The 13,353-nt window shown below is 44.3% G+C and overlaps 1 protein-coding gene across 1 annotated transcript in view; it reads left to right on the plus strand.

The window, feature by feature from the left end:
• LOC137592789 (uncharacterized) overlaps positions 1 to 8,992 on the plus strand; it is a 268,825-nt gene extending 259,833 nt beyond the window's left edge. Inside the window, exons 12-15 of the mRNA XM_068311193.1 lie at positions 3,230 to 3,330; positions 5,696 to 6,133; positions 6,638 to 6,845; positions 6,940 to 8,992. Coding sequence (XP_068167294.1) covers positions 3,230 to 3,330; positions 5,696 to 6,133; positions 6,638 to 6,845; positions 6,940 to 7,001 — 809 coding nt within the window. The 3' untranslated portion in view covers positions 7,002 to 8,992. The remainder of the gene's footprint in view (positions 1 to 3,229; positions 3,331 to 5,695; positions 6,134 to 6,637; positions 6,846 to 6,939) is intronic.
• Positions 8,993 to 13,353: the final 4,361 nt, after the last annotated feature.

Genomic DNA, 13,353 nt, shown 5'->3' on the forward strand with positions numbered 1-13,353 from the left:
GGTGCCTCACCTCCTTCACTGATGCTCTCCTGCTCCTGAAACCAGAGCTGCTCTTTAAAAACTTCTGATGTCGGTTAAAAGGCGGGAGCGCTTCAAGTTGTTTCCGAGCAAAAAGGGGAACGAGGTGAGATGGAGGTGAGAGAAGTGTTGCTAGGAAAAGGATGCGATAGGTCGTATATTTCGGTTTTTACCTTAATGCAGATTGTTTTTGAGGTCACTCAGATTTCTCATCACGATCTGCTTTTCCCATCTGTCTTTTTTTTTTTCAGTCTACAGAAATATAGTTCTGTCATTTCTTAGGAAACCAGTGCACCTAATCCCACCAGGCCTGTCACCTATTTCTACCCCCTCCAATCTTAACACATACTCGACTTCACCTCCATCAACTTTCCCACTGACTGCGATCTTCCTCATTGCGCGCTCATCACTATGTGGCTCTCCTTCTTTTTCTCCATCTCCACATTCCCCCTACTCCTCCTCCTCCTACTACTCCTCCTTCACCTCCTCCTTCTTTTTCCCGGGCCAAGAGTGCCCAGGAAGAGCCATGTGTTTCCAAAGTGGACTGGAAAGGAAATCGAAGCAGGGCTTCTGTGTTTATCAAGCCACAGCTCCGTCACCTTGCTCCTTCTCCCGTCTGGAGGCCCCGGCAAATTGGTGACAGCAGCAACAACCCTGCAGCACACATGCCCCCATTCTCCCCCCCACATCACCCCCCATTCCCACCCCATTACCCCCCACACAGACACACTCGCTCGCACACACAGCACAGCACCTTGGCCTGTTTAGTTTTATTGCCGGTGTCAGGTGAGGAGGTGGAGGTAGGAGCGCTGTCTAATGCTCACCTCACACACACACACACACACACACACACACACACACACACACACACACACACACACACACACACACACAAACACACACACACAGTCATTTCCACCCCTGCCCACACCTTGGCTAACAAGACCTGTGAACCGCAGTGACAGAACTCTGAGACTTGTCAGAGTCCCAGTCATTTAATGCCAAGACCCAGCCCCGGCTCTAACCCAACAAGATTTCTTTATGCAAACCAAGACACAATAGGCTCCACAGTGATACACTGAACACGACTGTGCCCTATCCTGCTGCTCCTTCAGGTTAATGTCGCTTCAGGAGTACTGCAACTGCTGATATTAGAAATAAGAAAATACTGCATTATGTAGGCGGAATGTTATTATTAGAGCCATCAGAGGTGGAGGTGGAGGTGAGGTTTCATCTCTAAATGTAGTGTGTCGGTATCACCATGCATGTCCATCTGGAGCATCTAAGGGTTGTAAATTTGATGGATGCGTTGTACAGTTTGTTGCGTACATATGTTGCTGCCCCCTCGTTCCTCTTCGATGTGATTGTTAGAACCCTCAACAGCATTGCCACCTTGGAAATGAACTGCACTGACAACGGCCGGCTATTGTGCCGAAGTGCTTACAATGGTACCACTGAAGGGAGTATTGATCCGCCCAGTGTAGGGTCAATCATTGGATCAATGGTGTGTGGGTTGGCCGGCTGGACGGCCAGTTGACTGTGAGAGTGAATGGATGGTTTGATAATGGATGAATGGACAGTCGGGTAATGGATGGATGGATATATGGATTGATTCATGGATGGATGTGAAGACGGTTACGTGAGTTGACATTATTATCAGGTCCAAACATGAACTTGTGTGGATATGAATATTTCACTTGTCTGCTTTGCTTTGTGCAGTCTGTGGCATACCCCTCTGGAAGGTTTTAGTTTTTAAATCACGCTTCATTTGTCCATCCATCCATCCATCCATCCATCCGTTCATCCGTCTGTTGAACGAGACAATCACAATCGGCTCATGTACAGTCGCTTATCTGCCTTGTAGTTCACAGGTCTGCCGGATAGATGGATGGATGGATGGATGAAATGAATGAATGAATGAATGAATGAACGAATGAATGAATGAATGAATGAATGAATGGATGAATGGATGGATGGATGGATGGATGGATGGATACTGTAGGTAAATAGATAGATGGATAGTTTAGTTAGTTAGTTAGTTAGTTAGTTAGTTAGTTAGTTAGTTAGTTAGTTAGTTAGTTAGTTAGTTAGTTAGTTAGTTATTTGGATGCAGATTTAAAAAGAGATTTAGAAGCAGTCATTGTTATTAGCGTGATCTCGGTGGAATTTTATGGTGTGTTTACACCGCGGTTGATTGACCTAGTTACCCAGAAGAATGACAGAGTGCAGCATAAGGGAGAAGTGTAGATTTATTATTATTCTTACATGTAATGCACATGTGACTGAATGCACACGCGTGTGCTCTTCTACACACACACACACACACATACACACAGAGCAGTGATCATCAGGGGCTCTCAGAGGTCGTGCCTCATGACAAAGTGAAAAAAGGCAGAGGGCTCATTTAAAATTCTGTAAGAGATGTCAATTGTGCCCTCTGCATATTTCTATGGAAAAAAATTTGTAAATAGATCCTTTGTAAATAGCTTCTCTCTTGCCAATCACCCTGTCTGCTCTCTGCACACCAGCATTAAAAATTGATCCTTAGCCGCACCAGGGTGAAATGCTAACATCGCTGCCAAATGACTGATTAAAAAGAAAAACCTTTAATCTTTGCTTAAAAGTGTCTACTGCCTTGGCATGCCTTTCCCCCTGCGCTCCTCTATCTTCCAAGGCTGTGAGGCGAAGGAGGGAGGAGGTGGGGGGTCGCCGTGGGGGAAACGGGGTCACGCTTCATGTAGAGTCGGAGCTATACGGCGATGCAGCTCAAGAGGTGAGGGATTTCACTAAGAGCAGATCTAGGAATCGACATGCATCGCTCTCTTCTGAATTTAACTGTAAGCCAAAGGTTAAAAACACATTTGAGCATTCCACAAGAGCGGGGGGGGGGGTGCGTTGGCACTCCTGCTAATGGTTTGCAAGGGAAAAAAAGAAAAGCTTTTTATCTAACATAACTGCACAAGTTGTGGAAAATCATCCGGGTTGTGTTGATATTTCAGTGTAACATTATTGCGTTGGAGGTCTGGCGTTACATAAGCAGCGCAAATCAGCACTGTCTGTCTTTAAATGTTTAAATTGTACAAAGTGGCGACAGGAAAGTCACGACAGAAAGAACCAGGGGTTAGAAACAAGGAGGCGGAGGGGTGGTGGTGGTGGTGGTGGGGCATTAATGTGTTGATTGTGGGTGCTGAGAGGTGTGTTTGTCTTTCAGAGAGTGGTAAGAACCAAGTAGGTGCTGGAGCAGAAACTGGAGCTCGCTTCAGAGACCTTGTCAGCAATCCTGGGCACACAGAGAAGGAAAACACACCGAAGGTAAGATCAACATAACTCTTCTTTCTTCACCAGCACCCCCCCCCCTTTTTTTTTTTTATTGACTCACTTCTACACCGGCGCAGCTCAATCTGAGACTGCTGCTAACTTAATAGCTCCCTAACTCTCACAGTGGATCTCCCCTGATTGATATCTTTCCCTTATTCTACGCTCGCCTCCTGCACGGCTGACATCCTCCTTTTCCGTTTGTTTGCTCCACAAATCCTTTTTTTATTTTATTTTTTCCGATCATTGTTTCAATTTTTTTTTTCCCCACACCTGCTCTAACAATCAATCCGTAATGAGTGATGCAATACAACAAGTGACGCTCGAGCAAACAGCACAGCCCTCCAAACATTAAGAGGTAAATATATTCACTCACCTCTCAGACTATCAGCAAGAACCACTAAACTGTCACCCACACACACACACACACGCACACACACATACACACACACACACACACACACCTCCCCATCTCTCTGTCATTCAGGTGTTTACTGTCATTCATACTCAGGGTTTTGTATAATCCTCTCACCACACCTGAGTGCTCCTCTCTCAGTGTCAGTGGATTTACTCTCTCCCTCTCTTTCTACCCCATCTCCCTTGCTCCCCCCTTCTCTGTCAGAGTTTTTTTTTTCTCTCTCTCTCTTTTTTTTTTTGCATCCCAGCCATTATTTTACGCGTGTTGTCATTTCTTATGTAAATAACCATAGATAAAAAGACAGTAACAGACATTTTAAGATTTACACACGGAGCTCGGCGCGTATGTTTTCAGTCATCCCCTCTCATCAGTCGGTTTGTTTGTAGAATTGTCTTCGCCTGTAGCCATAAATTAGGGGTTGTGATTTAACTCGCTGAGACAACAGAGAAAGACAACGAAACATGAATAAAACAAATGATGTGCAGAAGGTGGAGAGAGAGAGAGAGAGAGAGAGAGAGAGAGAGAGAGAGAGAGAGAGAGAGAGAGAGAGAGAGAGTAAGGATGGAGAGGAAAGGAGGGTGAACTGAAGGCAGAAATGGGCCAGTATGTATTTCTGCTCTACTTTCACTTGGGGAAAGCTTCATTAAGAAGTCTCTTTCCAGTGCATGGTGAAATCTTTTTGTGTGTGTGTGTGTGTGTGTATGTGTGTGTATGTGTGCGTGTGTGTGTGTGTGTTTGCACGATCACACCCATGTACGCATGTTCATAGGTTAATGCATCAGACCATGCCCTGGTGCTTGCACATTTCCGCAATGTGCATGCCTGTAAAAAAAAAAAAAAAAATTGCTGTATTTTCACTGAGAACGCTCTTTTAAATTATTTACAGCCAGAACTCTCTAATTGGTACAAAGTTTTTAAATGGGGTCAAATGTTGTGGTGCAGTTTGATGCAGCTCTTCTCTTGCCTTAAGCCTGTGCCGTAACATCTGCTGCTGCAGCTCCGCTGCTTCATTGGACTCAAACTTCTAAATGATGTTATTTATTTCCCATTGACCAGGGTTCTGCTCTCCGACTGTAGGCATGCGACACACACGCTGAGGTATAGAGGGAAATGTAGTTCAAGAAAGAGATTACAATGGAACCGGGTACACTTGAGATTCCATAAAATATCAGTCGACCCTAACAAAGTGAGTGGATCCACAACTTTCTTTTCACATTATTTAACAATACAGGAACCCTGAAGGCAGCTGCGGCAGATTTACAGGAAGCTTTTGTCAGAAATAGTCAATGGATGGGAAGAGGTGATTCATTTTTGAAGGTACCCACCCATTGGAACAGGAAATGCTGACTCCTGTGGAAAAGCTTTTTTTTTTTATTTTCCCGCACCAAAAGTTATTGACGGATCCAATTTCTAGGGTCATGATTTCTTAGTAAAGGAAGATAAACTCAGGTGTTGCATTAAAGTAGGATGGGAAATTGTGATAACGGGAACCTTTAAGCACATCCATGCTGAAGGTTGTTTGTTTCTTAGCGCTGCTCTGTGATCTCTCCTGACTGAACTTCATCCGCCGGTTCAGCCTTGGTGACAATACAGCGCTCTGATGCTAGCTCACCAGTGGCTAACACTAGTGATACAGAACAAAGAACATAACTAGTATTTTCTCTGGAGGTCAAACACTACCCTTCATCCCACCTCTCTGATCTGAACAGGGACAGGAAACTGGTAACTTCCCAAAACTCACCCTTAAGTTTATTATTTGAAACTTTTACACTCCTGATGGTGTAAAACACGTTTCTGTAATGCATCATCTGCCCTGAAAGGATCACTTTCACTGAGCCACAGTGAGTAATGTCGACTCAATTGGTTGTCTGTCTGCCGATCAATATGCTTTGACTTTGTCTCAATAGGAATAACCTAAATAAATATTGTCTGTCCTCTCGGCAGGCCTCAACACGGGTTCATCGCAAGCTGCTGGAAAGTCTGAAGAGGCCCAAAGCCTCTCCGGACCAGGAAAAGGTTGAAGGAAACTTGAACGCAGAGGAAGAAGAACAATTTAAGGGAAGACCAAACAAAGATGAGGGAGATGGACCGTTACGCAATTTAGCATTTGTAGTCCAGCCTGCAAAGGGGCCGGACAGGAGGGGAAATGGCCACTCATCAATCAAACCCAAGCAGAGGGAAGTGACCGAGGGTTGCAGAGCAGCGTGGGCCAAGGAGTCGAGGGAAGAACCGTTCAGGAGAGGAAGCAGAGATGTAGTCTTCACCACTGTGCATCTTTTACCCGGGTCCAACTGGAAACACTGCAGGCCCACGACCGGCATCCTCCCCCAGCTGGCGACGGGACAGCATGCTCGTGGCGGCGTTTTAGCCGAGGCTCAGAAGGTGAGCGCTAATGGGGTTATCGCACAGAACAAATCTAAATGGTCCAGCTTGGCTTTGGCTCTGGTGCGTTTCCCATGAGCTGGGTGCCAATATCCAAACATCTGGCTTTTCACATATTAAATTTTATTTCTTTTTATGTTCCTCATTTGTCACAGTTAGTACAATCCAGTCATTTTTGTTTTAATTACTTCATATAGTTGACAGTGGAGTTAACAGAAACATCTGGATGACCTGGTGATGTCAAGGGACCGCCCACCCTTATTTATAATGCTCACAATAAAAGTCCATTCTAGTATATTATTGAGACAATCAAAGTGGTTTCGTTGCTCATAACCACTTTGTTTGTCTAAGATGGACTTTAGTTGTCAACTTCTTTATGAACAGGGAGCAGTTAAAAGTTCACGAGCCTTTGTGTTCACTGGAAAGCAAATTCTCTGCACGAGCTGAACTGTTTTCTTTTTTTTATTATTTTTTTTTCTTTATGTTTGTTCTCTTTTTTTTCAGGAAAGATCTACACATCTGATGGAATTGGTCCAAAAATCTAGACGTGACAACAGCATTTTGCAGAGCCCCAGGCTCAGACCCGAACCCGGACCCCCTGGGATCCGTTCAGATCCTGCAGCTCAGAGAGTTTCTTGTCAGAGTTCAAGAATCGAACTGCACACAGGCCTCAAGTCTCCAATTAACAATTCTTCTCTTTGTTTAAACCCTGGTCAGTACATTCACAATTCCACCTCTTTCTTCCTCCCAGAACTGCAAGATAAAATGTCGCTTTCTTCAACTTCCTCGTCCCCTGAATATTCCAGGTACCGTCCTACAAGCAGGAGAGCGGAGTCTTCCTTTAGCACACCTCCGAAAAATTCATTAGAATCTACAGATCCAGTTCCGTCCTCCAGCAGCGGTAGAGAATCCATTTGATTTATCTGATGTTCAAATGGATTTATTTTCTGGCATCGGGGTGATGTGAGCGATTTGAAATGAAAATAAAAAAATTATCAATGTCAAAAGTATTTTACTCCAAAAAAAAAGAAACAAAAAAGAGAGTCCGTGTAGCGAGAATGTGCAAACTATTATATACTTGATAATGCTTTTCAGGAGACCACGTGAACGGAATTCTTTGGGCTCCAAGGTGACGGGCAAACAGCCTGTTTTGTTCTGTAAGAGCTCTCCAAAACAGACTCCAGATCAGCATTAATGGCCTTCTCTTTACCCACCACTGTGATTTGGCAAATACACTCTGCTTTACAAACCGTCTCAGTTAACGACACCCACGAACCTTGACCTCATTTGAAAGCATTAGGATTTCATTCGTGTGTCTGAGCTGCGAAGACCTTGAATCTCTACATCTCGACGGAACTTGAGAGGCTTGAGTTTTTGTCTCTGCGTACGACCGAGCCGCATTCGCTTTAATACTTACAGTATGCTGTTTATTGAAGACATATCGTCCCCTCAGATGTTGGCCTCTTGTAAGACATTTCACGGTGGAGTGTTTTCATGGCTGCCCATCTCTGCGGCATGAGTCACACATGCACATGGCTTTGTGCGAGATAATACCGTACGATGAGGTTTCTCAAAGAAAAATAGGTTTATTACAGGAAACAGGGGTTCCTTTGAGCCCACTCCACTCTGTGTCTTTGCTCTGGTTCCGTCTGCTATGTTTCTTGGTGAGAGGTCCTTCATTAGCCTTGCGCTATACGCAAAGTGATTCTCTGCCACGGCGTGGACCACAACCACATGGTAATTCCTCTTGTCGGGATTTCATTGTAAATGGCGCATGTTTTTTTGATTATCCAATTCGACACAAAGGTCCTTTTGTGAATAACCTGGTGTTGCGTAACAGCTGCCAGCGTGAGACACACACACACATATCGCGTGAATGGCAGTTAAATGAAAGTACAAGTCATTTCCAAATGATTTGAGCAGTGTAATATTGTAATGATTATTTGTTAACGGTTCCAAATACTTTCACGAATCGTGGTAGGAAGTTTTTAGATATGTAGAAATATTGAATAATTGATCTTTTTCTTCCTGTTTTGCTTTCATCATAATACCAAACAAGGAATTTGAATCCATTTTGAAGCTAATAACTTTGATCAGAGTCTTTTAAGGCAAATGAAGTAATGCTAACATTGCAAAAAAGAATTATCAGTTGTACTTATCGGAGTTACCGCTCCAGGAGAGTGATGAGTAAGACGCTATAAGTGCTTTTAGATTTACTCTCTTGTGTTCCAAACCTAACTAATCACATTGAGACATCTGCCCACATCCCATCTCATTGTCTGTTGCGTTCCCTATGGTTTGTTTTGGTGTGTGTGAGTAGGTGTTGGTTGTGTGTATCACGTTCCTGCCCTGCGAGACTCCTGCCGATCGATCCAAGGTGAGACCTGTCGATTAAACACCCTGAGCCGTGCTCTCTACCTAACCCCCGGGTGATTCAATCCCACCCCTTAGACACACACACACACACACATACACATACACAAACAGCAGCGCCGCACGCACACCCACTTTACCTGTCATCCATCAATACCTCCATCAGGCCCTCTATCGATCCCCCCTTCCTTCCAGCCGCTTCACCCCATGCAGAATCAACATCGGGGCCAAAAACTACGTCCACGCAAGTTTAATTTCTGACAGATTTACAATAATGCTCAAGTTATTATTTAACTCTTCCGGTCGCAGTGTTGTCTTTGATTTAGCGCCCTAGGAGAGGATGAGTTACAGCTGACATGGAGAATCAGCCGCGGCTGGAATGGTAGACGCTCGGTTCATAACTCAGCCTCCGAATGTGTAGTTAGTCAATCACTTGATCTGTAATCACAAATGCTGCCAGAAATTACATGAGTGATGAGCTGTAATAAAAGCACTTACTTTTCCTGCTCTGTCTCTTAAGTGTTATTGGCAGACCCCTCTCTCCCAGGAGGCCGTGGCTGTGAAACAAAATCCCGATATAAACTGCCTCATTGGTCCCTGCCTCACGCTCTCTCTCTGGTGTACTCTGTGTGTGTGTGTGTATGTGTGTGTGTGTGTGAATGCAGAAAGCTTCCACTAACATGTAACACAAAGCAGTGTTTCTGGATTGGCGTGCTTCAGGATGAGTGATCCTAACTCCGACAAAGACATTCATCCGCTTCTCAATCATTTATAGTCTCTGATGTCTGCAGCGGTGCAAGGAAGACCAAGTCTCCAACAGTGAGGGTTTTTATACAGACCCGTTGGTATTAATTGACTCACGAGAACCATCTTGTGTGTATTTGTGATGCAGCAGTACCCGCGGCAGGAAGAAATCTCCTCGTGTCGGCCGAGATGTCCGGATGACTTATGGCGCATCAAAGATGTGACCTTATGTTCGGGTAATCAAACATCTCGAAGCCGCAGCGCAAACCTTTATTCGTCTGTCTGTGACTCCCAGTGCCATCGCCTTTGGCTGGAGTGGAGGGGTCATGCGTGACAGTTTTATTGATACAGACTTCTGTAATAATTACACAGCGTCTTGCATGCACTATTGATCAGCCCTATTGATAAAATCATATTTTACTGTAAAGGTCTGTTGATTTGATGCATTACGCCATAAATCTCTTCTATCAAGCAGCTGATTTGGAACTCCTACCCCCTGATTGATGGATGCTCCTGCAGATAAACACACACACACATACACACACACACACACATAAAAAAAAAACGTGGCCATCAAATGTATGTCTATTGTTTGAATGGTATAGCTGCAGACACAGGTTGAAGATGGACAGAGATGTAATGATATACGTGTCTTGATTCCATCCATATGAATGGGATCTGCCATCCAGCCCAGCTCATGATGTACGTGAGTGTTTATGGAGTCGCCGCGCCATCTTATCATGATTTGTATTGTCAAAGGGGGGGGGGGGATTGGATCTGCATGCCGGTAATAGATTCTAATGTGGTTCAAACGCCCCGTGGTGAATGGGAAATAGTGATGAATGTGACAGATTGTTCAGAACCTGTCCTGTATATAAACCTTTAGGACTGTTGCTCTGACAGCAATGAGGGGAGGGTGGATAGACAAATGTTATCACTGGAATTAAAATAGGAAGAATTTAATCCTGAGAGATGACCTCTGCGGCCGGCGAATTGAAAACGATATGATTTCCACAGGAGAGACATTCTATACGTTTACTACTGTTGGTGTTAAAGAGGCTTGTGTCAGATTGAGGGTGCATGCAAGCTGATATACAGAGTGTGAATATAGAATGGTGAATATAGACTGGTGTCCATGGGGTGGCATGTTCCCACCCTTTTTGATTTAATCATGGAAAAACAGAGCACGTGCAATAAAGGAAAACAATGCATTTATTATTATTATTACAGGAAAGGAACATTTGGTATTTATAGTTTGGGTTAAAAGCAGCTTATGAGACCGTGTTTCCGTTTTGGCCAGCTGTTCAAACGCATGCTCTTTTCTTTGGACCTTTTCCCTCTCTGGAGTCTGAACCACTTGGGGGTAGTTAACAAAAAACCAATGACAGGCTGGTTTTTACATTTAAGGAGGACACGAGAAACGCGTTTCGGCCCCATAGAAGCTGCTCTGGTCCGGGAATGTGTTCAGATGCAGGACTGGGAGTAGATTTTCATTCATCTCGTGATTACTGTATCGTAAAATTTTGGCCAACGTGAGTGGAAATACTTATATCTACATAGTTTTTTTAGTTAAATACATACAAAGTCCTTCCATGACAATAAAATACCGCATCTGTCTCTTGAACTTTGTGTCTGTAACAAAACCATTTCATCACACAGCACCATTTTTGGGAAAAATGATCTTCCAGTTTTCCTCTCAGCATCTTTTGAGGACCTTGCAGCTATAGCGTATGATTGATACAGTATGGAATCCATCCAAGCAGGATGGCATGTAACTAACATACCGCTGACTATGATACTCACTACTTTTGTGATGCACCTGTTTGAAATGCTAATATAGAGCTAGTGCAATAGCGACAGCACAGCCAGCGTGCTCCCCAGAGCTGGAGGGAGAAGGCAGAGCAAGACAAAAGCAGTTTTTAATCTGAGCAGGAAGCATACAATGGCAATTCACTGTGACATGGTGATTGATATGAGTGAGTAGTGTATTTACCGAGTCTGACGGGATAAGAGAAAAAGAGTGTTTTCTTCCCATCTGTATGCTTATCTCCCTTCATAAATCACTGCCAATGGGATGCACAAACGTTGACGAGCAAACTTTGCACTGGCCAGACTCAGGCAATTCCACTTTGACCCGTACATTTGACATCGGTCACTGAAGTCAAATGTATCCCTGACCTTGGGGTTGTTCATATCAAATAGCGATGAAGCCAAAAATTTCTATGGATATCACACGGTTCACGAACACACAAACACACACACACACACCAAATGTGCATAGTCAAGCCAAACGCCATTTTTGAAATAGATTGGATGTTTAAATTTTATTTACCTCTTTGAAAGCATCACATAAATAAAGAGAAGCCGCGATCAATTTCATCCTACTCATCAGTCTGGGTCTTTATAGCTCTGATTCCATTACCCCTTCGCCCAGCGGCACGCTACGATGTCCTGCATCTACCCTAACCTTTGACTCTGGCCTGTGCTTTAAAGGTTCCGCACTTTGCCCTCTCCCATTTGACCCGTCTGAAGTATACCTTTATAATTGCCCCTGTCGCTATCAAATGCGCATAGGCGAGGTTGCAGGGGCAAAGTGGTGGGGGGGGGGGAGTCTGTCAAGTAACCTTTTGGCCTCTTGTTCATCCATTCTGCTCGAAGCAAACGCAGCAGACTTCCTTGCCCTCCTCGCAATCCCATACTGTATTAGTCTGCATGTCTGAGTTATTGATGACACTCTGGAAATATTTCATTGGTCAGGCATGACCTTTGACTGGGGCGATGCAAACACTAACCCCCCCTAAAGCTTCCCATTAATGTGTGTGTGTGTGTGTGTGTGTGTGTGTGTGTGTGTGTGTGTGTGTGTGTGTGTGTGTGTGTGTGTGTGTGTGTGTGTGTGTGTGTGTGTGTGTTGTATGCAGTATGGAGGTATAAAAAGTTGGCATTACTTTTTCTTCTATGCTTTTCAGATAAGTAGAGAAAATGAGAGTTTATTACGGAAACTTGCTAGAGATACTTAGAAAAGCCAGTACCGGTAAATGATGCAAAAATATGTTTAAAAAAAAAAAAAAAGACATCTATCACGTCCAAAAAAGTTTCAGACATTCTAATTACAGATAAATTAGGTACGAATTTCTGCTAACGTTTTTTTTTTTCTTTCTTTGAGTGCAAAGCACAAAAAAAATACTGTGTCTTCATCAAAGTAAGTGTATCTCCCACTCAAGCACCCACAATTAAGATAAGCCTCACCACAGATGCACAATTACCTGCCAACTAACCTTTTCTGGAGGCACTTAAGAATTTAAGGACCCCTGAGAATAGCTGTGCCCTGAGTAGAACGAGCTCTTCAACAGGCCGGAGTGACGAGGAGGAGGAAGAGGAGGGAGGAGGTGTGAGAATGCATGGGCACAGACCGGACAACAATGAGGAAGAAAAGATGATAGAAATAGAGAAAGAAGGGGGGGGGGAAGGCAGTATCATGGTGAGATTACCTAATCCTCTGTCTGAGAGCGGTATTTGAAGGACCTGGTGGTGTCAGACATGAGGAGGCTTTGTGGAGGTTTACCCAGGAGAGGCCAGCTTAGCAGGAGATCTAGTGGAATACCAGGTGACCACTGCTCCATCCCAACCACCCCCCCACCCCCTGCAGCACCAGCCCCAGCCCGTGGCTTTGTAAACACTGTTAAATTGATTGCAGCTGATGAGATTTCCCTGCAGCCGGGGTCATTATCACATTGTGTAGCAGCTCTAATTCACCGGTATCGAGCCCTCTATGGATTGTCACTCTGCTTCATGTTGTAATTTTTCATGTAAGTGACAGTGCTCTCCGTCAGAAGTTCATATATCTGTCAGGTGTGTGTGTGTGTGTGTGTGTGTGTGAATAAGACCATATTCAAATGACTTTTTAAAGAAATCCAAAAAATGCAGCTTTCCAACCCCGATCGGGGCGTCTCCGTCTACCCCCATTGTGCGACAGCGTGAATTTTCAGCACTGCATGATATCTGATCCTGAAAAACCCTGCGGGGCAGCCACAGCAAATCAACAACGGATTAATGGATCTGGTTCTGCTCGTAAATCTCTGTGGAACTGGAAAGTGTTGGAGGAC

This window comes from Antennarius striatus, chromosome 3, assembly GCF_040054535.1.
Source record: "Antennarius striatus isolate MH-2024 chromosome 3, ASM4005453v1, whole genome shotgun sequence".
In the NCBI taxonomy this organism is placed as follows: Eukaryota; Metazoa; Chordata; class Actinopteri; order Lophiiformes; family Antennariidae; genus Antennarius; species Antennarius striatus.